General features: G+C 37.9%; 3 protein-coding genes and 1 pseudogene across 3 annotated transcripts; all 4 read left to right on the top strand.

Annotated features, from left to right (window-relative positions):
* Positions 1 to 4407: 4407 nt before the first annotated feature.
* LOC141847053 (uncharacterized) lies at positions 4408 to 6082 on the top strand. The gene is made up of 2 exons (XM_074735040.1): positions 4408 to 5919; positions 6062 to 6082. Exons 1-2 carry the CDS (start codon positions 4408 to 4410, stop codon positions 6080 to 6082), a joined length of 1533 nt encoding a protein of 510 aa, XP_074591141.1.
* A 188-nt stretch (positions 6083 to 6270) lies between these two features.
* LOC141847052 (uncharacterized) lies at positions 6271 to 6872 on the top strand (annotated as a pseudogene).
* Positions 6873 to 6946: 74 nt separating this feature from the next.
* LOC141847051 (uncharacterized) lies at positions 6947 to 7781 on the top strand. The gene is made up of 2 exons (XM_074735039.1): positions 6947 to 7048; positions 7134 to 7781. The coding sequence occupies exons 1-2, from the start codon at positions 6950 to 6952 to the stop codon at positions 7779 to 7781; spliced, it is 747 nt and encodes a 248-aa protein (XP_074591140.1). The 5' UTR covers positions 6947 to 6949.
* Positions 7782 to 8181: 400 nt separating this feature from the next.
* LOC141847711 (uncharacterized) lies at positions 8182 to 11778 on the top strand. The gene is made up of 13 exons (XM_074735781.1): positions 8182 to 8511; positions 8618 to 8827; positions 8963 to 9055; positions 9132 to 9248; positions 9314 to 9721; positions 9891 to 10034; positions 10124 to 10368; positions 10449 to 10649; positions 10722 to 10829; positions 10911 to 10980; positions 11058 to 11165; positions 11263 to 11349; positions 11515 to 11778. The coding sequence occupies exons 1-12, from the start codon at positions 8182 to 8184 to the stop codon at positions 11347 to 11349; spliced, it is 2121 nt and encodes a 706-aa protein (XP_074591882.1). The 3' UTR covers positions 11515 to 11778.
* The last annotated feature ends 15024 nt before the right edge of the window (positions 11779 to 26802 follow it).

Genomic DNA, 26802 nt, shown 5'->3' with positions numbered 1-26802 from the left:
ATTCAGGGGAGACCTGAAGTAGGGGGAGTGAATGAAACAATTCATGCATATCATTGTTCATGCATTAAACTTATTATTTTAAGTTAATCATGCATTTTAACTTATTTATGTTATGTAACTTAACTTGAAACTTTAGTTGTCATAATCAAAAAAGGAGAGATTGTTGGTGCAGGGAGCACTAAACGATCGAACCTTAGTTTTGATAATGACACTAGGTTCAAGTTAAGTGTGTTGCTGAGCTGATATTGATAATCTAAGTGTATAGGGATCACAGGTTGAGCTAAGTCCAAGTTGAGGCTAGGCACTGACAAGACCTGATCTGGAGGGTCAGGCGAAAGACTTGACAAAGTTAAGGCACCAGGTGAAAAGTCCATGCAATGTCAGAAGGACCGAGGGGCGTGGCAAAAATCCAATCATCTACGGTCAGAAGGACCAGAGGACGTGGTGAAGTCTGGGCGGTCAGAGAAGAATGAGTCGCAACAGCAAATCCTAGGGGTTGAGGACAAAGCCAAGCAAAAGTCCAACAAGTCAGGAGGACTTGGTTGACACAAGATAAAATTTTCTTGAGTGGAGTGGATCAGGATGCGTTCCCAAGGGGAACAATAGGCGTCGGTCTAATCCAGGGTCTCACTGGAGATCTAAATTTAAGACCAAGAGATAATTTTAGGAACTGACTCTCCAAAACCCTTATTTTGCATGTTATTTAGCTAACTTTTTGTGCAGGGATGGAGAGATTGAACATGTAGACTCCGGACGAAAAATCTAATTTTTTAGTGTTGGAGTCGACTTAAGTGAAGCTCAAGTCGACCTGAGGCTGGACAATCACAGCGGAAGTCAACGTAGTTCGGATTACCTCCGCGTCGGACTCAAGTCGACTTGAGAGGGGACTAGATTCAACTTGAGCACCGGATAACAATGCAGATAGGCAAAGGTTATCGGAAGGTGCCACGTCGGACTAGAGTCGACTTGAGCATGGACTTGAGTCGACCTAAGGACAAAGTCACCGCGGAGAAAGTGGATCAAGCTGAGCTAGAGTCGACTTGAGATGAGGTTTGAGTCGACTTGAGCACTATATAAAAGAACAGCTCGACCAGAGGTTCGAAACAACTCTAATTACGATCTACACGAACACTCTATCGAGACAACGACACCGTGAGCATCTTTGTGCAATCCTAAAGCCGCCGCTATGCCGAATTTGCAAGGAAACGACGATCAAGCAAGCTTCAGCATTTTTTTTGGTAACAAGTATTTATTCATTGTAAAGTTTAATCAATTTCTTGTTATCGACTTTTGTAATCGATCGACTTGTGTCTGTAAGGAATAAGCCCTATTAGTGGATTTTCTGTCGAAAACAATCAAAGACCGTGGGCCTTGGAGTAACAGCCTTGAGCTGTGAACCAAGTAAACGATTGTGTCTGTGTGCTTGTAATTTTTACTTCTGTATTACTTTCACATACTCGTACTCACTTCCACAATATTTATTCGCTTCTGAAAGTTTTACGTTCGATTATCAAAAATCGGTTAAAAAGCGTCAATGCGCTATTCACCCCCTCTCTAGCGCGTTCCTTTCAATCCTACAGATTGGGTATAAGTCAAAATGCTTGAAGGTGTTGGAATAACCCACAGAAGATTCATCGCTCATTGAAAAGGAGATGTATATCCTATAACCGCTTGTTAGGATTGTTACTAAAATTCTTTTGCCAAAGCATAACATGTCAAGTGTATGGTACTCTTGGACACATGTACAAGTAACTTGAATCCACAGTACAAGTAAGCAAGCTTAGGCTATGTTTGACGTAGTAAGCCTAGTGGGGACTGACACATATAAAACAAGTCCTGAACCAAGTGGGTATAAGATGGTGAAAGGAATGAGACACGTCTCATTGTAGTTACTGAAGGATTTAGAAATGTTCTAGAATAAATCGTTGATTTTCCGATCTATTGGGGGTCATTATATAATACTAGGTGCCGCTCATAGTCGTTTCGTAATTAATGATTAGTTACGAACGACCAACATAATCGAAAACCTATTGGGTCACACGCACTACAAGTTCTCCGAAAGACTTAAAATGAGTTTAAGAATTAAATTTTTAAAATGAGAAAAATAAAGCTTGGTTGGACATGATAAAGGACAAAATGATAGAATTCATCTTATGATGATGAAATTAACGAAATTAATTTCGTTCAAATTGAAAGTCATTTGGTTATTAAATCAAACGATTAAGTTTTGAACCAATATGATTTGGTTCATGATGGAAGATATTTTAGCAAAATGGAAGAGATGAGAAGCTTCGAATTGTGAAGATGAAATGAACAAAATTAGTTTAGGTCAAATCAAAAGTCGTTAGGTTAGTGAACCAAGCGATTTAGTTTTGAACCAAATTTGCTATAGTAATTGGTTCAAAATGGGTCACTACAGTGAACCCTAAATGTTAAACCCGATTTAACCCTAGTTTTTGATTTGGTTTTCTCCCATTTTTCCCCAATCAACCTGTCGCCTTGCAATTTTCTCTGATTGCACAATCATTCACGTGGAAATTGTAAGAATTGTGATTTAAACCGGTTGATCACGTTGGAGGAGGGTCAATGCCAAGCGATGCCTAGCCACCTCCTTCGCGTGTTTTCTTCCTCCCCAATCGCACGACATCCCCTGTTCTTCTTCTTCCCAAGGGCATAACATCGTCTGTTGCTTCCCATCCGCGTGAGTGTCGCCGGCTGCGGGGAGGAGAAACCTGAGTGCTGCCCCTCCGATGGCATGAGCATGGCAGCCGATCCCGAGCAAGGTGGCCCTTTCCCCAGCACCGATCGTTGACTCCTCCCAGTCGCTGATGTCATTCTATGTTCTGTGGCCATCGCCATCTTCTTCGCATGAATGATCGCCGAAATCCTAGCGCCGCCGGCCTTGCTTCCTGTTCGTGTGCACAGATTTGCTTTAGTGGCTGATTGTGAGAAGCTACCCTATTTTTGAATAGGGTATTAATGGTGACTATGAGAAAGGGAAATTCAACTAGCTGATCTGTTAGCAGTAGCCCAAGAGCCAATTATGTGATGATTGACTAAGAATTTTTTGTAACATATTCTATTATTAATAAAGGCAAGGTTTTTAGTTATTATACTTACTTTGTATTTGTGCCAAATAATTAAGTATAATAATGTCATTGGGTAGCTAGTTCTAATCTATATCATATCGATTGTTTGAATCGATAGTGAGATGATGTAGAGAGCACTATTCTTAATCAATTCTAGTCAAGCATTGATATTCAGGGACAATATTAATGCATTGAGACTAACATGTAGGTCGACTGGATAACTTAATCACACAAGTCATGGATATGAGATATCGAGTTGACACATGAGTATATATTAGAGAATGTATACTGAATTGACCTGCCATGAGAAAGTTTCATGGATCGTTATATGAATGTCATAAACTTTCTCATGTAGCTATTGATATGATTTATCCTTAGATCGGAAGTCACTACGGTTCCCTACATAAGGAGTTATGTGTAGGATCGTTAGAACACACTAGAGGGGGGTGAATAGCGTGTTGCACGCTTTTCGATTTTTGAAAAACTAGAGTGCGTACGAAAGCGAATATGAAATACGATTGTTAACAAGCAGATATGCAAAGTAAGGAATTGACACGTTTATTTTTACTTGGTTCACAGCGCAACGCTGCTACTCCAAGGCCCACGGTCCTTGACCGTTTACTCTGGGTAATCCACTAAGTCACTTGTCCCTTTTCAGTAGCAAGTGTATTGAAAAACTCAATACAAAACCAATTACAAATTTAGAATTAATTGAAATACAGAATTAGCTTTGTTACCGAACTTTTGCTTGCGCGGTCGCTCCCCGGAGGTAGATCTCGGTGTCTCGGTGTGAAGTAGAGTAGCTTGGAGCAGGCACAACACCGACGTCGAAGATGGAAGGCTCGGGAGTCGCGGGAACGAAGTTCGGAGGCTTTGAAAGTTATCTCCTCAGCTGCTTATATAACCCTCCTGAGTCGACTCAGATGCAGATCTGGGTCGACTCCAGCTTGCGTGGCAGATAAATCTTTATCGTCTTCGCCCGTTATCCTTCCTGAGTCGACTCCGATTGACTTTTGGGTCGACTCCAGTCACGGTGGCGTCAGCGGCGATAACTTTTGACCCTGAGTCGACTCAAAACCTTACCTGAGTCGACTCCAGGCTGAGTTGACAGAAAGTTGACGCGCTGACTTTCGGATTCCAGCTGACTCGGCTGGAGTCGACTCCAGACCAAATGATTAGGGTTACACCATTACATATTTTTACACCATTACAGTATGATTTCAAATATTTTGCAGAAAAATCAATATCAATTATATTATATCATTTTTTTTTATTTTGAAGGTGTTTGGTCAGTGTCAGTTGATTAGTGGTAAAAAGAATGGACAAAGAATGGATGTCAAAGGATAGGCTATCACATGAATATGAGTTAGGAGTTGAATCTTTCTTGCAATTTGCAATGGAAAATGCAAATGATCTGGACGCAATACCCTGTCCATGTGCAAAATGTGGTAATCTAAAGAAGAAAAATGTAGACACTATCAGGGCACATATGTTTTGTAATGGTATAGATCTGACATACCATACTTGGATCTGGCATGGAGAAAGATCTACGACAGAGAAGTCAAATAATGATAGTGATCAAGTAGGGCTAGATGAACAAAAATATGTTGGTGAGGAGCCGATAGATATGGTACATGCTGCATATGATGGTTATTCTGAGGATTCAACGCAATTCACTAAACTACTTGAAGCTGCCGAGAAACCGTTATATCATGGCTGCACTAAATTTACAATGTTATCCGCAGTTGTGAAATTATTCAACTTGAAGGCCAAATATAGTTGGAGTGGTACAAGTTTCACAGACCTTCTAAGTTTGTTAGGAGAAATGCTTCCAGATGATAATGAATTGCCTTTATCTTTTTATGATGCAAAGAAAAGCTTACGTGCATTAGGGATGGATTATGTGAAAATTCATGCTTGCCCTAATGATTGTATCTTATACCGGAAAGAGTATGAGGATTTTACCAATTGCCCTACGTGTGGGATGTCTAGGTGGAAGTTGGGCCAAAAAAATACAATAAAGGAAGGAGTTCCAGCAAAGGTTTTGTGGTACTTCCCTCCTATTCCAAGATTTAAAAGAATGTTTCGGAATAAGGAGCTATCCAAGGAGTTGACGTGGCATGCTGATAAAAGAGTTTGTGATGGACACTTACGTCATCCAGCTGATACACCATCTTGGAAAGTAGTTGATCATAAGTGGCCAGATTTTGCAACTGAGAAAAGAAATCTGAGATTGGCCATATCAGCTGATGGGATCAATCCACATGGTTTGATGAGTTCTGCATATAGTTGTTGGCCAGTTCTAATGATCACTTACAATCTTCCTCCATGGTTGTGTATGAAGAGAAAATTTATGATGCTCACATTGTTGATTTCTGGTCCTAAACAACCAGGAAATGATATTGATGTTTACTTAGCACCTCTGATTGATGACTTAAAATGCTTGTGGGATATAGGTGTTGAAGCATATGATGCATATCGGAAAGAAACTTTCTCGCTTAGAGCTGTCTTACTATGGACGATCAATGATTTTCCTGCTTATGGGAACCTGTCAGGATGTATTGTTAAAGGATATCATGCATGTCCTATTTGTGGTGATGAAACCTATTCAACAAGGTTGAAGCATAGTAGAAAAATGTCTTATACAGGCCATAGAAGGTTTCTGCCAGCAACTCATCCTTATCGAAAGCAAAGGAAGGCATTTAATGGGAGCCAAGAGTTTAACACTGCACCAAAACCATTGCTTGGCAATGAAGTATTTGAAAGAGTGAAAAGAATTAATTGTCAATGGGGGAAAACTAGTGGGAAGATTCAGTCAACTAAGGATGATGTAAAATCATGTTGGAAAAAAAAATCAATATTCTTTGAACTCGAGTATTGGAAACATCTACATGTTCGACATGTTCTTGATGTGATGCACATTGAAAAGAATGTATGTGAAAGTCTTATCGGTACGTTACTTGACATTCCAGGAAAAACAAAAGATGGAGTAGCTGCGAGATTAGATCTTTTGGAAATGAATGTGAGGACAGATTTGGCCCCAAGAATAGGAGAGAAGAGAACATTTTTGCCACCAGCTTGTTATACACTTAGCAAGGATGAGAAAAGGAAAATTTTGACGTCTTTGTATGGAATACAACTTCCAGCATGTTACTCATCCAATGTTAAAAACCTTGTGTCCATGAAGGACTTGAAACTTGGTGGCCTTAAGTCACACGATTACCACACTTTAATGCAACAATTGCTTCCAGTGGCCATCCGTGGTGTCTTGCCCAAACATGTCAGAGACACTATCACTCGCTTGTGTTTCTTCTTCAATGTCTTATGTAATAAAGTGATAGACGTCTCAAAGTTGGATGATATGCAAAGAGAGATAGTTACGATATTGTGCTTACTTGAAAAGTATTTCCCCCCTTCATTTTTTGATATAATGATTCATTTAACTGTTCATCTTGTGCGGGAGGTGAACTGTGTGGACCGGTTTGGTATAGGTACATGTATCCATTTGAAAGATACATGAAAGTTTTGAAAGGTTATGTGCGGAATCGCAATCGGCCTGAAGGGTGTATAGCCGAATGTTATATCGCTGAAGAGGCTATTGAGTTTTGCTCAGACTATCTTCGTGGTGTACACACAATTGGAATTCCATCAAGTCATCGACAAATAGAACTTACTAAGCCTTTATCGGGTGCAATAGTGGAGTCCACAAGTGACGATGAGTTGCATCAAGCACATCGTTACGTATTGGCAAATGATGTTGAGACTGAACTATATATTGAGTAATTTCTCCACCTTGGTAATACTTTCACACATAATTTTATATTGGTTTTTTTAATCCTAATTATGTTATTAGGGAACACATGGTGTATTTGCAAGCAAAATTTCCTCAGAAGGCTAGGTCGAAGAAGTGGTTACAAGATGAGCACAACCGAACTTTTGCTATATGGTTGCGTGATCATGTAAGTTTGGTTAATAATACGTATTGGCATACATTCAATTATCATATTTACCCATTAGTGAAAAGTTATTGTGTAAAACATGTAGGTTGCACATGTAGTTGACTATTCCACCCATCAAGTATCTGAAAGATTGAAGTGGATTGCGCGTGGACCTAGCAAGCATGTCTTAAAGTACTCTAGTTATTTGATTGATGGGGTTACATATTCTACAAAAGAGCGTGATGTCATACGAGTTGTTCAAAATTCTGGAGTCAGCTTAGTCGCAAAGATAATGCAAGTTGCTAGTGCCAAGGATAAAAATCCTATTGTGTCAGATATGGTTTTTTATGGAGTTATAGAAGAAATATGGATAGTTGATTACCACGCCTTTCAAATTCCAATGTTTAAGTGTATTTGGGTGGAGAATAATAACGGTATTAAAATTGATGATCTTGGTTTCACGTTGGTAAACCTCAATAGGATTGGGTTCAAATCTGACAGTTTCATCTTGGCCAGTCAAGCAAAGCAAGTATTTTACATTGAAGATCCTGAAGATCCTTTATGGAGTGTTGTACTTGCAACTCCAAACAGGGAGTACTTTGAATACATAGAGGGTGAAGAGTTGGAAGACACTGAAATCCACTATCAATGTTTTAGCAGAGGGTTACCATCAATGGATATTGACGGAGGAGATGATAATGAACCACCATGCATTCGTGAAGACTGTGATGGAACTTGGGTTGAAAATAATTAACTTGTGAAATTGTGATTTTGAAGATGTGATTGTAGACAATTCCTATTGTTTTTTATTCACCATTTCAATATGATTTTCGTTGACAATATTGATATTTTAACTCTCCTTATAACATATTGATGTGACTTTATATTTCCTTATAGAATTTCTCTTTTATTTTTTGTATTGTAGCAGCTGTTACCTAACTTTTATGTTGACTTACAGAGGACAGATTGTGGAATCTTTATATGATTTTCGTTGACAATTTGATATTTTAACTCTCCTTATAACATATTGATGTGACTTTATATTTCCTTATAGAATTTCTCTTTTATTTTTTGTATTGTAGCAGCTGTTACCTAACTTTTATGTTGACTTATCTATGGCATCTTATCCAACAACAAGAGGACAGATTGCTAATATGAAAAAAGGAAAAGAAAAAATTGTGGAATCTGCTGCCACTGCTGGCACTGGGGAGAGTTGTGATGGTAATACAACTATGAATTCTGCAGATACTTCAATGACCAGAACATCTAGAGGACGTACACACTTAGATAAGCTTGCTAGACTAAGAGTTCAAGGAATTAGGAAAAAGGTTGAATTCAATGGACTGGGACAGCCAATTGGAGATACTGCTGTTCAGATGCAAAGTTATATTGGAGTCCTTGTTCGAGAAAAGGTAAAGATTAGTTACAAATCTTGGAAGCAGGTTCCACAGGATGTTAAAGAATTGATATGGGACTCAGTAAATGTAAGTATTTTAGCATATTTTACCAATTACGGTTATCATATTCTTATTATAACATAACAATTATATCTTCAATTTGTTAATGTATTTTCACTATTGTGAGGTTCAGTTGATATACAATGTTGACATAAGTTGGAAGAAGGGCTGTTTGAAATCAGCAAACAATAAATGGCGTCAATACAAAGCCCATCTCACTCAGACGTTCATCCTAAGCAAGCTTGATAGACCTGTGGAGTTGAATGATCCACCCAATGGCTATGGTATTAAAAAAGAAGACTGGGTCTCTTTTGTTATCAGTCGCATGTCTGAAGACTTCATTGTAAGATGCTACTGTTTTATCTGCAATAGATAGAAATAACTTACTATTTTTTACTACATTGTAAGATTCATTATAGTTTCTGTCACATACTTCAATTTGGATTACTTTACTTTGTCCCGTGTTTGAAATAACTAGAAACTAAGTACCCAACAACAAGAGAGAAGGAAACAAAACAGATATCCTCATCGACTTTCACGTAAAGGATATGCACGCTTAGCTGAGGAAATAGTAAGTATATGTCCATGCTAACTCTTAACTTATGTCACCTAAAATATGACGTGTTGCTGGATTTTTCTCTTTGCAGGCTACTGAACTATGTGATGATGCTGACATTAACAGAGCTATCATGTGGAAGAAAGGCAGAATCAACAAAAAAGGCGACTTCGAAGGAGACGAACTCTCAAAAACAGTCCAAAAAATTGTAAGAACAATAGTACTACATATATTTTTAAGTGCGTAATTGACAATATTGAATGTGCACGACAGGATGATTACATTAAACAAAAGAAGGAAGGCAAGCTGAAACTTGACAGCAATAAGGATGATATACTGACAAAAGCACTGGATGTTAAAGAAAATGCTGGCCGTGTGAGGGCAATTGGAGGTCACATCACACCATCAGTTTATTTCCAAATTGGTAGACAATGCAGGGGTAAAGATGTTACCCAAGAGCTGATCAACGAACATAAAAAGGATCTGTTAGAGGCAAAACAGAAAATTTCTGAGCAGGATGCCCGAATACAAAAACTTGAAGCAATGGTATATAAAAGTGGTGTAACCAACGCTGACATTGACGACAAAGGCAGCTGCTCAGTCAAGTTGCAACCCATGCAGATTGAAGATATGAAAATTGATGATGACATGGAGATTGTGGAAGCAGCTGCTATTTTACAGGTATTACTTAATATTATACAAGCAGAACAGTTTATTGACATTACTATTTGTTTTTTAGGGAAAACCAGTAGCTTTGAAATTGGACTGTAGCAAAGATATCGTTGCATTTGGTACAATTATTTGTGTCAATGGTCCTGATACCTTGCTTAATGGCGCTCCTTTACCAAAGAATTGCATGGGAGTAGCAATTGATGAAGCAGTGGACAAATCAGCACCATTGCCATTTAAAATTTCAGGTGAGTGTGAAGTAATTGGTGATGCTATAGGAACACATGTGGCTTGGCCACAAGACTTGATAGTGATGAAAGATGAGGTATGTGTGATCTTATAGTCCATATTTGAATGTATCAAACATATTTTATTATTCAACCTATCTAACTTGTTAACATCTTCAATTATTAGAAGCCTCGAAGGAAGATTGGGCACCAACAAAAAAGGAAAAAGACTTTGTCAGCAAGTGTCCCTAGATCATTACGTATGTTGTATTGTTATAGTATGCGTGCCTTACAGGACGGCAAATTTATATTAGTAGTTTTAGAACATGATGTGTTTGGTCATGATTTTGAACTTATTTTGCACCTTGAGGACATTGTTCCCATGTATCAGTTAGATGAAATTTCAGCCAATTGTATAGTTGCCTACATATGGTAAGTGATTTTATATCAGCAACTTCTTCTTAGTATATGTATGCTGATTGATGTTAATTGTATTATATTTGTCATGGTAGGCATCTTTATAAAAACATGATGACAGATACCATCAAAGGGAAATTCAGATTCATGAATCCACACAGCATCCCATTTATAATGACAACTCCACGTGACAACAAAGGAAAACTTGAACAGTTAAACCAAAGGGCTACTGTGTTATCAGATAGGTTGAGTTCTGCATCAGTAGATCAACTAGTTTTGGTCCCATGTAATGTCGGGTGAGTTGCTAACTTATTTATCCCTGTTGATAACTTATTTAAATGATGAGCTAATTATTTGTTTATGTGCAGTTTTCATTGGATTCTCATTGTCATTCAACCCTACACGGAGCTTGTTTATGTGCTGGATTCTCTAAGTCATAGAATGCGCTATGACGATTGGAAATATATAGTGGAAATGTGAGGACAAACTGGGTAATTTGATTGGGCATTTCATTCACATGTTAAAACACTAATATATCATATTTTATTAACATGTAGGGCCTTGAGACTGTTTAATTCAAACAAGGGAAGAAAAGGTCGGAAAAAACCAGTGTGGGAACTACTACAGGTATGTGTAATTATGTTTGATATGGTCTTGATGTGTGTATTTGTCTTTTACCTGATATTGGAGTCCAATTACCACAGGCTCCACGGCAACCAGATGGGAAACAGTGTGGTTATTATGTCATGAGATTTATGAGACAGATTATTGCAGAAATTGAAACTATTGAAAGAGATGGACTACGATCAATAGTACTTGTTCAAATCACTTCATATAAACCATTTATCATTTTGCAAAGTCAGTGTTGATTGTTTTTCGAATTAACTTAATCTATATGTGTGTTCATAGTTTAAGGCAGCTGAGTACACTCGGGCAGAAATTGATGAGGTGCGTTCCGAGGTGGCAGACTGTATACAAGATCATATTTATGAGTAGGTATGGCATGATGATCTCCATAATTGCATTTATTTGTAATAAATATATTTGTTTGTGATTAATTCTGCTGCTGTTGTTGTGTATGGAATGCTGATATCCGTTGATTGCTGTTTGTGATTAATTCTGCTGTTTGTGATTAATTCTGCTGATGCTGTTTATGAGTAGGTATGGAATGCTGATATCCGTTGTTCATTGTGTATAAATCTGCTGCTGTTGTGCCCATATTTCTGCTGCTGATACTTGGTGATGCTAATGTTGTGTCCATACTTGGTGATGCACTTGCTGCTAAATCTGCTGCTGTTGTGCCAATATTTCTGCTAATGTTGTGATGATATTCTGTTGCTGTTGGAGGATATTCTGTTGTGATGATATTTCTACTGCTGTTGTGATGATATTTCTGCTGCTGTTGCCTTGAAACCTTTGTTATGGACCTGCTGACTGTTATGGAGCTTATATGTTGGAAGTTGTAAATTGAATTTGTGTTATGAACTTGTATAAGTTGTATGTTATCGACCTGCTGTATGTTATGAACCTGCTGTAAGAATGGTTTTTGTGTGAATATAAGTTGTATGTTTTGTACCTCTGATTGAGTAAATTTTGTAGCCAATAGTTTTGTATTTACAAAATATATTAATTCTTATTTACTGCTAAAAAAATCAAAAGACAACGCTTTTAAAAACGTTGCAAAAACCCAAGCAATTTGTAAAACAATTACAACGCTTTTTAACCGTTGCAAAATGTGTTGTCATACCTATTAAAAACAACGTTTTTAAAGCGTCGCAAAAAACGTTGTAATATTTACAACGCTTTTTCTGCGTTGCGAAGGTGTTGTCGATGTTAACAAAGACAACGCTTAAAAAGCGTTGTCGTTGAGGGACCCCTTTTACAACAGGGCCTCTTACAACGCTTTTTACCCCACAAAGACAACGCGTTTTTCGCGTTGTCTATTAACATTTTTCTAGTAGTGTTATCGTCTTCGTCCGTTATCCTTCCTGAGTCGACTCCGATTGACTTTTGGGTCGACTCCAGTCACAGTGGCGTCAGCGGCGATAACTTTTGACCCTGAGTCGATTCAAAACCTTACCTGAGTCGACTCCAGGCTGAGTTGGCAGAAAGTTGACGCACTGACTTTTGGATTCCAGCTGACTCGGCTGGAGTCGACTCCAGACCCGAAAATCTAATTTTTCATCCAGAGTTCACATTCGAGTGACTTTTCTTCCCTGCAAAAGATGTTAGCTAAAATAATATGCAAAGGATTAAGTTGGTTCACCGAACCAACTACGAGTCTTAAATTCGGATCTCCGGTGAGATTCTGGGTTAGACCGATGCCTAATGTTCCTCTCGGGAACGCATCCTCACCCACTCCCCTCGAGAGAATTTACCTGATTGCCAACAGGGTTTTCCTGACTCGTTGGACTTGTGCTCGGCTCTATCTTTGCCCCCCAGGATTTGTGCTGCAACTGATCCTCCTAATCAACCCAGTCTTCCGCTGCAACTTGGTCCTCCTGACCAAGCCCAGACTTTTGCTGCAACTTGGTCCTCCTGACCAAGCCCAGACTTCTGCTGCGGCGTGTCCTCCTGACCAGCTCAGACTTCACCTGGTGCACTTTGACTCTGCCAAGACTTCATGCCTAGCAGCACTAAGACTTAACCTATCTCCCGTAAGCTCAGTTTAACTTGGTTAGCCAAACCACATACTTAACTTGATTCTAGTTCCATAATCAAAACTCTGGTTTGATCTACTAGTGCTTTCTGCACTAACATTATGTACTTTGGTTCATCAAACGTCATCCGTAACAGGGTGGACTATAAAGGTGATCACTGGGTATATAACAAATTATGCGGGGGAATGTGAGTGATGTAAATGGGATTTATCCCTCCTATATAATGGGAGTGATATCTTGCGGCCTCTTGATAGAGTAGGACCACGAAATGCATGACCATGCTTAAATGAGTCAATATGAGATATTGAGCTCATTTGCTAAGTGAGTCTACTTGGGGATCAAGAAACACAAAGATTGATAAGAGGATGATACGGTATATGCCTCATTGATCAATCTAGATATCGATGATAGAAGGATATGGTCATACATTATCATAGTCACAAAGGTTATATCGGATCTCGACATTCTTATCACTTGGGTAGCAATGATGCATTACTAGATGTCGCTCATTGCTTATGTTTTTAAAATGAGTTTTAGAGACATTGCTAATTAACGTTACAAGAACCTATTGGGTCACACACAAATAACACTCTATTTGGAGATAAGTTTATTTTAGTTTAACTAAAGGAACAATTAAGCTCATTAGATGGCCTACACTTGAGTTAGACTCAAGTTGGTTGAATTTGAGTTAGACTCAAATTAAACCAAGTTAGATTTTGATTCATCATGCATGATTAATGTGGATTAATCATGTAATAAAGAAAAGGAAGTTACATGCATGGAAGTTATCATGCATGAGTTGAATTTGAGTTAGTGTGTAGGCTGATTAATAGAAGTTACATGCATGATTAGTGTGTAGGCTGAGGTTGTCGGAGACATCACAGCGTAGTAGTAGAAGATCTTGCATAGACAAGGTAGCAGGAGAGAAAGATTGGTCGTTTAGAATTGATTCAGAGCCTCAAATCCCGAGGCTTCTTTTATATCCTTTATCTAATCATTTGGTTGATCTATCCTTTCGGTCGAGTAAATCTCTTATCAAGTGATTGGACCTTGCCTTCCCTTTATTGTCCAATTTGAGCTCATCTGATCTGTACTTTTCATAGTTGTTTGATCAACAAGTAGCCTTATCGATTGATTGATCATTGATTTTTCCTTACTAAACAGATCTTGTCTTATCTTATCACACTTTTCATATGGGTTCTATTGACTGATTGCCTTATCGATCGACTAATAATTAATATTTCCTCTTTTAATGAATCTAGGTTGGATCTGCACCTATCTGCTTAGATCGGTCAACTGATCCACTAAGTTCGATCGACTGAACTCTTAAATTTCAAAGAACTTTATTTTGTCTGCAAAACAAAGTTAGGATAATAGCAAAATAGAATTAGAACAGTTTATATATGCATGGATTATCTAACAGTTTTAACTATCGAATCTCGACTTAGAAACCTCCGTTGATTTTTTTAATCAGATCATTGTCTAATGTAGTATCAACTGAGACATGTCCTCACTGTCTTCCAAAATGAAATGAGCACTCAAGGACTTACCTCAACTTAGCTGCCAAACATTTGGTTCAGCTAAACTGTTAGAACTATTTTTGTACAATGTTCGATCAACTCATTAGATTTTTCTATACTTGATGTCTGGTCCAGCTGACCCACGAAGTATTGTGCCAGATTAACTTATCGGATGTTTTGTTTGTTGTTTGGTCTTTCTGATCTATTAGACTTTTCTACTTAGTATCCGATCTAACTGACCTATTACGACTTTCATTGTTAAGTCCTGCACACATAATATGTACATCATCTAACAAGCATATTCTAACTTTCAACAATTCATATGTCAAAACGTAAGAGTGGTACTTTCAACACCAACAGAAACCTCTTACAATCTACGTATTGAGATATTTACAAGTATCACTCCTCTCAACTACAATAATAATGAAAAGCTTAAGTAAAGAGAGAATACCAAGAGCTTGGTGTTGATGTCTTCAACCTTTTCTAAGCCCTTAAAGATCATTGAACACCATTACCACTTGACTAAAAGAGTTTAGAAATGTTTTTGCCCAATCACATGAGGGTCAAAGTTTCAAAAGATCGAGCATATAAAAGAAAACCTCCATTGATAATAATTTGTCTATCTACAATCAAGTCAATTGAAATAATCCTCTAGTCAACTGATTAGGCAAATGTCATTTTTTTAAATCAAGAACTATATTGCTAGTCCATTGAAATTCTTGTCATTGTTCAAATCTTCAAATTGACTAGAAGCTATTTTTAATTGATTGATTTTCAAATAGAAATGTTTTATTCACTAAATCCATGCATTTAGTTGGCTCCTCTATCTACAAACATGCTTTAGTCAATTGAATTACCTTTTGATTAGTGATCCCTCCTTCGATCCACTTACTCTCTATTAGCCTACATAAAATTTAGAGATTGGACTAAGTTAGTAAACTATGACTTGGGACTAGAAGTACCTCGGTTGCCATAAATAGTCTACCCTTACCTAACTAACATATTATTAGATTTCTAATGATATTGCCTAAAGACAAAAATAAAATAAAATAAAATCTAAAATTATATCTTTTACACCCTAAATGCATCAAATTTATCCAATACCCACAAGCATTTTGACACTACAAAATGCCTCTGATCCCTACTCTATTCATGAACACACCTTGACCTTCAATTGTCTCAACTCAACATCTACAAAGCTTAATGTCAGTATGCCAAAATGACTGCTCTCGGCAACTCCTACACCTCTCAGCATGTCATTAAGACCTCTATTCAGGTCAAAATTATCTTTGGTGGACATAAATAAAGAATATTCCCAATGTCTACATAATTGACTTTGGCACATGGCTAAATGACTAAAATACATATGATCTCATTGCTCACGTTCTCTCCAATTTTTAAATAAAATGATCACGAATAACTTGCATGCTGGACAAATTATAGTCCCTAGCTGTTATGCATTAATTTACTCATATACGTACCTTGTTTCAGAAAATGATTGGACTTTCTCCAATCCGGCTGCATTAATCTGTGGGCTAGATGACATTATTCTTGCTAATGATGGATTATGTTTGTCTCAGTATTCCTAATTGGCAGCTTACAGACAATGTATTAGGTGCACCTTCTTTTTCTGCAAAAAGGTGGATCCGTCACCTTAGCGGCCCCACATGGTCGGCCTCACGACCATCTGTGAGGAGGTAAATCGAGAAAGTGCAGTTGGTCACGACGCAGGAGGGTATTGCCTGGCTTCGCCAGGATTCGAACCCTTGCCCTCTTCTGCAAGTCTGCTGCGTCGTAAACCCTAAATCCTAAACCCTAAACTTTAACGATGGATTATGTTTGTCTCAGTATTCCTAATTGGCAGCTTACAGACAATGTATTAGGTGCACCTTCAGTCCTTCACAACTATACATATATATTCCGTGCTCGGTGTGATCTACTTTATTGAAGTCGTTACCAAACCATGCATAATAAATATAGGAGGTTCCTTGGTAAAAGAAGCCACGGATGAACTGACAGTACCTACATGAATAAACAACATGGTTAGATTAGACTGTATCCCCCTTCGTCAGCGTGGATATAAAATTATTGGACTGCCTGTCCCTGCTCAATTTTCCAAGCCCTCTTGCGTGCTCACCACACGCTGAGGACTTTTTAATTATTACTAGTAATATAAAAATATCAAAAATAGACAACTAACACAGGTCAAGAAATGTATATTTGAAAATTTTGAACCGGTGAAAATCACTAGCGAAAGAGAATTTTTCACTTGTAAAAATTGATGAAATTCAGGCAAGACCTAATACAATTCAGGTTACAAATTGTAACAATTAACTTAGTCATGATATTAACAGAATTATCATGGGTACTAACCTTATTCATAATAATAACACCATGAACAATGATATCATGCACAAAATGTTACATCTGATTTTTGGTGAGAAAAAATAACACTATCACAAAGGGCAATGATAATCTGTAAACTGAGCTCATCAAACAACTCCTTTGAAAAAATTGAGAGAACTTATAAATCCTAAATCGTATAATATCTATAAATCTTAATATTTTTTTAGGAATTAAAATTCTTAATTAAGAAAATTTAATTAATTAAAAATAAATTTCTTAATACCAAATTTTTTAACAAATTTAAAAATTTTTATAATTAGAAATTATGAATTAAATTATAAAATTCTTCTATTTTAGGAAATAAAATTTTAATTAAAAAATTAATTAATTAGGAAATAAATTTCCTAATATGAAATTGCCTAATAAATTAAGAAATTTCTATAATTAAAAATTCTCAATTAAAATATCAAAATTTTCTAAATTAAATTTACGACTTTGTTAAACTACTACACGTAAACCATTTTACGCGTAGGCCTTGCACAACCTCGCTCTAATACCACTATTGGGATTGTCCCGGTGCAATGCCCGTGCTTACATATTTCGTAAACATGCACAGTGAAAATATACAGATAATTAAACTAATTATTATCACAACACACGCATACATAAACAGGAATTAACAACATACAAGGCATGATAGAAAATTAAAATTTACAGAATAATAAATTATTCTAAACGTGTACCTAGCGAATGACGACGTTGAGCCGTGTTGACATCAACCGAGCGGTCCTCGTAGGAGTCCCGCCTCTACTGGTGATCCACACCAAACTCTCGTCTAGACGGCTTCGAAAGCCATGAGTCGCATCATCATCTTCGGTATTAGCCGATGATCGATGATGATCGAATAGAGAGAAGTCTTATTTTGAGAACGATGCAATAATATTTGTCGCGATCGTTCCGGGACTTTCTAACTATCATCAAAAATTATAATTCCAATGTAGTTTTCTTCGGTGGTCAACCTTTGACCGCCGATTTAGGACAAACGACCGGAAACCCTTTCCGATCACGATGATGGAATAATTTCAGAAAGCTTCATAAGCTTTCGTGAAATTGACAAACGATCGTCATACGATCGGAGTTTGATTGGCCATGAGTGAACAACTCTTCGTCAAAGCTATCATCCATGTTTCCTTTCCGGCATTACCTGTCCTCGACGAACAATTCATCGTAGGCCAATGATAACTCTACATGAGTGTATCAACAGCAGGACAACGAGGTCCGGCCGGTAGCCATAGTAGCTTCGGTAACGGATATAAACTCTGAAAGAAAAATAGAAATCAGTCCTTTCTTCTCCGACAGCGGGGCAGCACAGATGAGCCAGCGTACCGGCGAAGAAGCACGCGATAGCTCCAGCCCCTTTTGCTCCTACAACCTCTTGTGCTCCGGCGAAGACTCTGGCCACAATTCCGGTGGCAACTCAGAAGTCTACTGCTTCTTCTTCTCTGGGAGGAAGATAGGGCAGCGGCATCCAGTTTCGATGGGCGGCGACAACAATCAAAACGTGCGCTACAGCAACGACGCCATCAGCACAAAGTAGAGCACCGACGTGCTCTGGTTTTTCTAGTCGGCAACATGGCATAGAAAAGCCGGCAAAACAGAGTAAGGCACCCTCGTTGTCGGCGATCTCCTCCGCGAAGGTGGCGGCCACTCGGGATGACGAAAAACCCTGCAGCTATGGCTCCGATCCACTTGGACATCGCTCGGGAGAAGCAAAGAATCAGCGGCGGCTAGGGTTTCTTGCTTCTCTAGCTGCCGACGAACAACACACGAGAGGGGTGCGGCGAGGAGTCCTATTTTTTTTAGGGTTCCTCATCGCGATCCTTTAAAGGATCGCGATTCCTGCTATGTCGCAGCGGAGAGGAAGGAGCACAGTGATGAACCTGGAGAAGAAAAGAAGGAGAGAACCAGACGGTTGAAAACCCTAAAACAGGTTACTTTAGTGAACCGAACCACACTGTAGCAAATCGGATTCAAACTTGGTCCGCTTGGTTCAACAACTAAACGATCTCCGATTTGACCCAAATCAATTTTGTTCAATTCTTCTTCTCAAGGCGAAGCTTTTCACACCATCCATTCTACCAAAATCTCTTCCATCGTGAACCAAACCAAGTTGGTCCAATTCGGTTCAAAATTGAATCATTTGGTTCAGTAACCAAATGGTCTTTGATTTAAACGAAATTACTTTTGTTCGTTTCATCTTCGTAAGATGAATTCCATCATATTGTCCTTTTTCTGGTCCAACCAGACTTTATTTCTCTCATTCTGAGAAATCAATTCTCAAACTCAGTTTAAGTCCTTGGAGAACTTGTAGTGCGTGTGACCCAATAAGTTCCCGACTATGTTGGTCGTCCGTAATTAATTATTAATTACGCAACGATCATGAGTGACACCTAGTAGTACATCATGATACCCAATTGATTAAAAAAATAACGATTGATTCCAGAACATCTTCTAAACTTTTCAACAGCTACACTGAATCGTGCCTCGTTCCTTTCACCGTCTTATACCCGCTTGATTCAGGACATGGTCTATGTGTCGGTCCCCACTAGGCTAACTACGTCATACCTAGCTCAAGCTAGTTTTTTGTCCTGTGGATTCAAGTTACTTGTACATGTGTTCGAGTACCGTACTCTTAACATATAATGCTTTGGCCAAAGACTTTTAGTAACAATTCTGATAAGAGACCGCAAGGAACATCTCCTTTTTCAAGGAACGGTGAATCCTCTGTGGGCTATTCAAACACCTTCAGGCACTTCGACTTACACTCAATCATCTCGGGTTCACACCTCTTCGGAGATGCTTGCTTAAGATGTCAAAGTATAAGCCTTCATGACCAAGGTGACTTGAATACCGCAAGTCAAAGGAAACTCGCACTTAAGCTGCACTGAGATCTTCATTGACATATATATCGAACCATAAGAAGTCTCAAGACAGGTCACTCCAATGAACTGGTTACCTTTAACCAACATTTACATTTAACTCTCAAAATTCAATGTCTCCAGTAGTGAGATCAGCTGCTTGGCTAACCAAAGAGTCTAAGCGTGCTAATCTCGACAGAATCGATGACGTCTGTGCTCATCAATTCATCGACTAGGGATAATTTCAATACATTCATAATTGTACATGTAGAGATGCTCACGAGTTATGATCTAATCACAAATTCTCTCATACTATGAATTGTATTGCAATTATTCAGTATTCGAGTTTAAGATCTAATCAAATACATATGGAATGTGCACTCAAATAGTGAATTACTATTTATCCAATAAATAGTATAACCGTAAGGGCACCTCTCAAATCTAACACTCATTACCTGTGTGGGTGAGAGCATTATAGCACTGTCTGTGTGGGTGCTAGCAGGACTAGCTAGATAGCTCTCCTGGAATACTACCCCTCCCCCTCGCATGTAGCTAAGATGTTGTTAGAGCAAATGATTTCTATCGTGCACCCCAGTACACTGGACAGTGTGAGTGTCTGGGGATGTTGAGTGCAGATAGTGATATTTTTCCCACTCCCCACTCACGTGTAGTGGTCTGTTGTTAGAGTATGTGCAGTTGTACGATCGTGCATCCCAGTTCACAACACTGGGTGGGTGACTGGGGGTGGCGAGTACAGACAGTGACTATGCATAACATATGTACATGCATTTGTTGATAGTTGTTTACTGCATTTATGGTTGTTGCTCATGTTGTTATATGATTGTGGTTGTTGCCCTTGTTGTTATATGATTATTGCATTTATGTGACATGACATATATTATTCTCGTATTGTATGATACCTGTTAGTTGTACGTATTATGTTGACCTTGTTCATTCAGTATCATATTAAGACTATATACCTTTGATATCCATGTTTATATTTTTTGTTGTGCACTTCAATTCTAGTACCTACTGAATATTTTATACTCACCACCCAGACCCTTGGATTTTTCTATCTCCTCAGATAGCAGATAAGGATATTGTCTTGAAGCTTAAAGTTCTGTCGGATTGCCCCCATTGTCTCACAGTAGGAGTCGCTGGTTTCTTTGTGTGGTTTTCAGTTGGTATTTGTTTGTGTCATTCTGGATTGTGTTCTGATACCTGGATTTTAACAATGTTATGATTCCGCTTGCGCCATTTCTTTTATCGAAACTAGACTTGTGGAGTTTATTGTTGATTTTGTTGTGAGCACTATCGATGTGATATGAGATTTTCGTTGTTATGTAGTTGTCATGTGTTGGTAATCATACCTTGTTGGTAGGTCTATGTAAATCGGCTTGTTGTTGTGGTTGATATTTTTACATGCATGTGTCAAGTATGTAGATATGACCGTGTGAGCCTTTATTATGTAGTTTAGTAGTTATATACACATGTTGTATTGTAGAGAAGTCGTGTGGGCCTTTATGTTGAAATGTATCAGAGAAAGTTGAATTGTTACGAAGAAGATACTATTAAAATTTTTCTAATAGTCATCTCTCGGGACGTGACATCTCTCGGGACGTGAGATCTGACCATTGACCTCAAAGTATTTTTTACTTTGTTCTTAATGTTTTTGCTGGATGCCACAACTCGACATAAATATTCCACGATCGGGCGTGTGCCATCCACAATCCTCCCTCTCTCTCTCTCTCTCTCTCTCCCCTCCTCTTCCTACTCACAACCAGGCGTTCACCATTCCTTGGGCCATCAGATGAGTCGCCACGTGATGCTCAACTTCCAGCAACATGCTTCACGTCAATACTCGGTGAATGGGAACGGGGCCGAGGAGTGGTGCTTCCACCAGGGCAGCTCGTCTGAAGGAGGAGGTTCTGGCCATTGGACGGCGATCGACGTCATACGCCAGCGGGAGCTTGAGAGGAACCTGGTGAAGGAGAGGGACGAGTGGAAGAAGCTGAAGGAGGAGATGTGGTACGCCAAGCAGCGCGGGGAGCACTTGGCCGACGCGCTGATGGAGACGGAGCGAAGGGTAGAGGTGATGCGTGCGGAACTGAAGGACGTGAGAGATTACTTGATGGCAAGCAAGAAGGATCGAATCCTGTGATAGACTTTCCATATATTATGCTTTCTGTAATCATCCTCTTCGAATCCACTCAGTTCTTTTCTCCTAAATCTATTTCCACATTTGGAAAAAGCTAGCGGAAACAAATCTACTACGTTCCTCTCCTCATCTGAAAGAGGAAAAAAGAGATCTTTAATTTCTGGAAATGTCCGAATTTGGCGATCTAGCTGCTTCATTAAAACCCTTGGATTTCTAGTAGAAATATTAAAAGTTTTGGCACAGAGATCATTATTGTTCATATAACATAATGATGGTTTTTAATTTGCAATAAACTCACTTTACATTATGTATTGCGCTTCGTTTTTCATTTTTCACTAAAATAATTTTGTGTCCATCACAACTACCTATATATCTAGAACGACGACCTTACGGTGGTTTCTAAGCCATACAAGTGTTGTTAGCACATAGTATTGATATTATATCCATTTATATATGAGTGAAGATTCCTATTGATGTTTATAAATTGTTTGTATACATTTTGGTCGCAGCCAATACTAAAAACTTATACTAATGTGAATAAAAATATTAAAAGAGAGCACCAAATGAAAATGTCAAACAAAGAAAATCTAAATTGTTATATATGATAATAGCATAGTTAATACACTACAAGAAAATTGATCATTAGCAATTGAATTAGAGATGAAATATTTATTTTGTCATTAAATTAGCAATAGAATAAATATTTCACCGTTAAATTAATGACAAAATATTTTATTGCTAATTTGGTTGTTGTTGAGCAATGGAATAAATATTTCATCACTAATTCAATCGTTAATTAATGGAGAAAATATTTTTTCGATTAAATTAGCAATTTAAATTAATTTTTACCGCTAAGTTAGCATCCGCAATAAACTTTCATCTTAACTTAATGACGGAATTAATTTTCGTTGCTAAATTATTATCCAAAATAAATATTCGATCGCTAAATTAGTAACAGAATTAATTTCTGTCTCTAATTAGTTAGCGAAATAAATATTTGATCACTATATTTATGATGGAATTAATTTTTATCGTTAAATTAGTGATCGCAATAAACTTCGATTTCTAAATTAGTGACGAAATAAATTTTTGTTCTTAATTTAACAATCAAAATAAATTTTCATCGCTAATTAACATCGAAATTAATTTTCCTCGCTAATTGATATACGAGCATCCAAAGATTTTTATTATTAACTTTGATAATTTTTATTTTTAGTAATTTTTAGAGTTTTTGATATTTAGAGTAGTTTTCAAAAAGTTTTATTTTTTTATTTTAGAATTTTTTAAAATCCGTTTAGGATTTTTAGGATTGAGTCTATTAAAAATTTTTCTTAGGATTTTATATTTGAAGTTCATTTAGGATTTTTAGGATTTCCACGATTAGTTCATATCTTCTGATACAATTATATTCCCCTCTGAGCTGTGACAAGAAGAACTTGAGGCTACCAACCTCCTTTTGATGGGCCTTGAAAAAAGACGATTGAGACTACCGATAAGAAAGATGATCAATCCGTGACCTTTTGATGTCATACTCATCAGCGGATTGACAAGGATTCTTAAAGTCCAACAACTACTAATAAATTTTATTGATTTGGTGCCAGATGAACTTCTTCCTGGATGACCACCTGGCACTACTCTAAACTCAAGGACGAGTTTCTTTCAACCTGGGGCAACTGATGTAGGAGGATTTAAAGATTTTTATTATTAATTTTGATAATTTTTATTTTAAATAATTTTTAGAGCTTTTGGTATTTAGAATAGTTTTAAAAAGTTCTATTTTTTTATTTTAGGATTTTTAAATCTGTTTAGGATTTTTAAGATTCAGTCTGTTAAGAATTTTTCTTAGAATTTTATATTTGAAGTCCATTTAAGATTTTTATATTTTGAGTCCGTTAAGAAATTTTTTTTATTAGGAATCTTTCTTTTCGAGATTATTAAAAAATTTTTCTTTTATTTAGGAATCTTTCTTTTTTAGTTTGTTAAGAAATTTTCTTTTTTTATTAGAAATCTTTCTTAGAGTTTGGATCTATATAAATATTTTATGAGTTGATGTTTAGGGACAAGAAGTTTTGGTTTAATAATATTTTTAGTAATGCCGTTTATTTTCCTATCACTTGTTATTCTTCTGAATTAACAGCTTTTAGAAGATTATTTCCGGCATTCATAGTTGAACCAATGGATTCAATATTGCCCTCGAGATAATCGCTATCTCCTCTGATGTCAGTTGGTAATAAAAATTCTTTAAATGCTGATGAATCAAAAGTTGTCACGTAAGTGGTGGAATGGGAGAAAGATCCTCTGATATTAACTCAGTCAAATTTCATGGTGATTCTTATACTTCTGATGGAACATCAACTGCATCCTTAGATAAATTGTCATCTAGAATCTCACAATCATTACTATAAAATACCTCGTTATACACTTGCTTGTTAATTGACTTGATCTCGTCTTCATCATAAATTGGATCACTGACTATTTCAATCTTGTCATCCATATCTTTCTCAAGAAAAATTATATCTAAGTAAAAAGAAAAGAACTTACGACCTTTAAAATTTCGAACACTACGATCATAGTGTGAAGCCTCCTCATCTGGAACCTGCCTATCATGATCTTGACTATGTACCTCACAATCTTCAAGATCTTACGCCTTTAGACACTAGAATAACTCTATGATTTGTCTCTGTAGATCTTCAAGTATCTCGTCTCGTGTGCTATGATCACAGTGCGAGACTTCCTTGGTCGGAACTTGTAATCCGTACGAGCTAGAGGGGGTGAATAGCTTTGATCACTTCTCGTCTTGATCTCATGCTTGTCGTTTGAATGCGCAACGGAAACTTTGATTCAAACGTGACTCCACATACACAACTCCTGGATTTTACTTGGTATCTGCCTCCTTGAGGTGACTAATCTAAGGGTCCACTCTGAGCTATCTACCTCCACTATGAACTCCTCCTTTACGGATACTTTTCGGAGGCAGAGAAGTCTCTCACAAGTTTTTTCTTACAAGAACACAACAATACAACAAGAAATAGGAATACAAATACAAATTAAGGCAAAAATACTTTTACAAATGAGATTTTACTTTGGATGATTTCTTATTTCTTGGAATAGCCTCTTATTGGTATAGAAATGCAGTAGCACTTTGTCCTTAAACCCCCAAGAATAGACATCTTCTCTTTCAAATAAAATTTTACTTATACAATTGATGTTAGGGTTGATTTTCGCCTATTTGTCGACTGATATACTCAACTAGTCGACTGATTTGGTCAGCAACCAAATAATGACTTCTGAACCTTCCAAAATCTGTCTGATTTTATTAATTTTTAAATATCAGTCCACTAATTTACAAATCAGTTGAATTGATTCATTTCTATACACTTCTAATACAACATCAATCGACTAATTACCTTGATCAGTCGATTGATTACTCTGATTAGTTGAATCGATTTGCTTCTGTTCGGTTTCGATCAAAATTAGTCAACTGATACACATAATTAGTCGAATCTATTTAAGAACAAAAATACATCTATGAATGAGCTTCGTTTCGCACCAAAGATCGCCTCGTTCTGATATCCAAGTCAAAAGTTATGATTTTCAGAAGTTTGCTATGCCGTTTCCAACTTCTTGTACATGACATCCGGTCATCCTTGACCTGTCAAGTGTAATGACCCGGCTCGTCCGCTCGTGGGAATTCTATTTATCCCGACCTCTATTTTTCTGTGGGTCATGGGTCGTTGACCATCGACCGTGTCGTTACTTACTAGGACTTTCCACCCCTGCCCAGTGGATTTTTGTCTTCCTCAGATTCGAACTCTAGACCTGCAGGTAAGGCAAAAATCCACTGGGCAGGGGTGGAAAGTCCTATTAGGTAACGACACGGTCGATGGTCGACGGCCCATGACCTACAGAAAATAGGGGTTGTGATAAGTAGAATTCCCACGGGCGGACGGGCCGGATCGTTACATCAAGACATCTCGTTGCTTAGCATATAGTCAACCTTGATCTGTCAAGACTTCATCGTTACCTGATATTCGATCAATTTTGACCTGCCGAGACTTCCTCGTTGCCTAGTATCTAGTTGACCTTAACCTACTAGGATTTCATTATTATTTAGCATCCGATCAACCTTGACCTACCAGGACTTCAATGTTGAAGATCGGGAGATGGCTAGAGAGAAGGGGAGTGAATAGCCTCCCTTTGAAACTCGATTTTCTCCTACAAAAGCTTAGTGCGCAGCGGAAAATAGCTAACAAAATGAAATCAATGCAAACACTAAGATATACGAGGTTTGGGGATAACTTGCCCCTACTCCTCGGCGTGTCCGTAAGGTGGACGATCCCTTGATCTTCGGTAGATCAAATCCCGGATGAATCCGGCTAGATGAAGTCTCCTTCTCGGTGGATTGACCTCTCCACAGCCAATCTCAAAGATATTTGTTAAGTACAGAGATTATAGAAGAAAACTCAAGATTGAGGCTAACAGATAGAACTTACAGCACAGCCTCAATCACACAGAAAGACATCAAGCAGAAGGGAGCAAGCGCACCAGCTCCTTGCACCACCTCAGGCAGAAAGCTTCGAAGAAGAGCAATGAATGCAAACAAGCAGAGAACACACAGCAAGCACAAGCACAAGCACAGCCTCGTTTGTTCTTGTTCTACTCTCTTCTTCTTCATCTCTTCTTTTAGTCTGCTTACTTCTGCTCATTCAACGGTCGTCTGAGTCCACTGCACAATGAGCCATCTGAGCTCTTCAGCACCACACTGAGGTCCCTCCTCTGTGCTGGACCACGCTCCTCTCAGCACGCTGATCTCCTGTGCAGCTCAGAGTCTCCCGCTGTGTCTTTTA

Source organism: Curcuma longa, chromosome 16 (genome assembly GCF_044706935.1).
Source record: "Curcuma longa cultivar G26 ecotype Majalengka, Jawa Barat chromosome 16, ITB_CL_G26_1.1, whole genome shotgun sequence".
NCBI classification, from domain to species: domain Eukaryota; kingdom Viridiplantae; phylum Streptophyta; class Magnoliopsida; order Zingiberales; family Zingiberaceae; genus Curcuma; species Curcuma longa.
The sequence above is the reverse complement of the archived record's forward strand: the minus strand, read 5'-3'. Positions and strand labels throughout refer to the sequence as shown.

Bases quoted from the DNA above. Each gene is read 5' to 3' on its own strand.
- LOC141847053 (XM_074735040.1), top strand. From the start codon at position 4,408: ATGGACAAAGAATGGATGTCAAAGGATAGGCTATCACATGAATATGAG. The intron at 5,920-6,061 runs GTAAAATCATGT...TTGACATTCCAG, and splicing joins TTCAGTCAACTAAGGATGAT to GAAAAACAAAAGATGGAGTA.
- LOC141847711 (XM_074735781.1), top strand. From the start codon at position 8,182: ATGAAAAAAGGAAAAGAAAAAATTGTGGAATCTGCTGCCACTGCTGGC. The intron at 10,650-10,721 runs GTGAGTTGCTAA...GTTTATGTGCAG, and splicing joins TTGGTCCCATGTAATGTCGG to TTTTCATTGGATTCTCATTG. The intron at 10,981-11,057 runs GTATGTGTAATT...CAATTACCACAG, and splicing joins CAGTGTGGGAACTACTACAG to GCTCCACGGCAACCAGATGG.
- LOC141847051 (XM_074735039.1), top strand. From the start codon at position 6,950: ATGGTGTATTTGCAAGCAAAATTTCCTCAGAAGGCTAGGTCGAAGAAG. The intron at 7,049-7,133 runs GTAAGTTTGGTT...TAAAACATGTAG, and splicing joins CTATATGGTTGCGTGATCAT to GTTGCACATGTAGTTGACTA.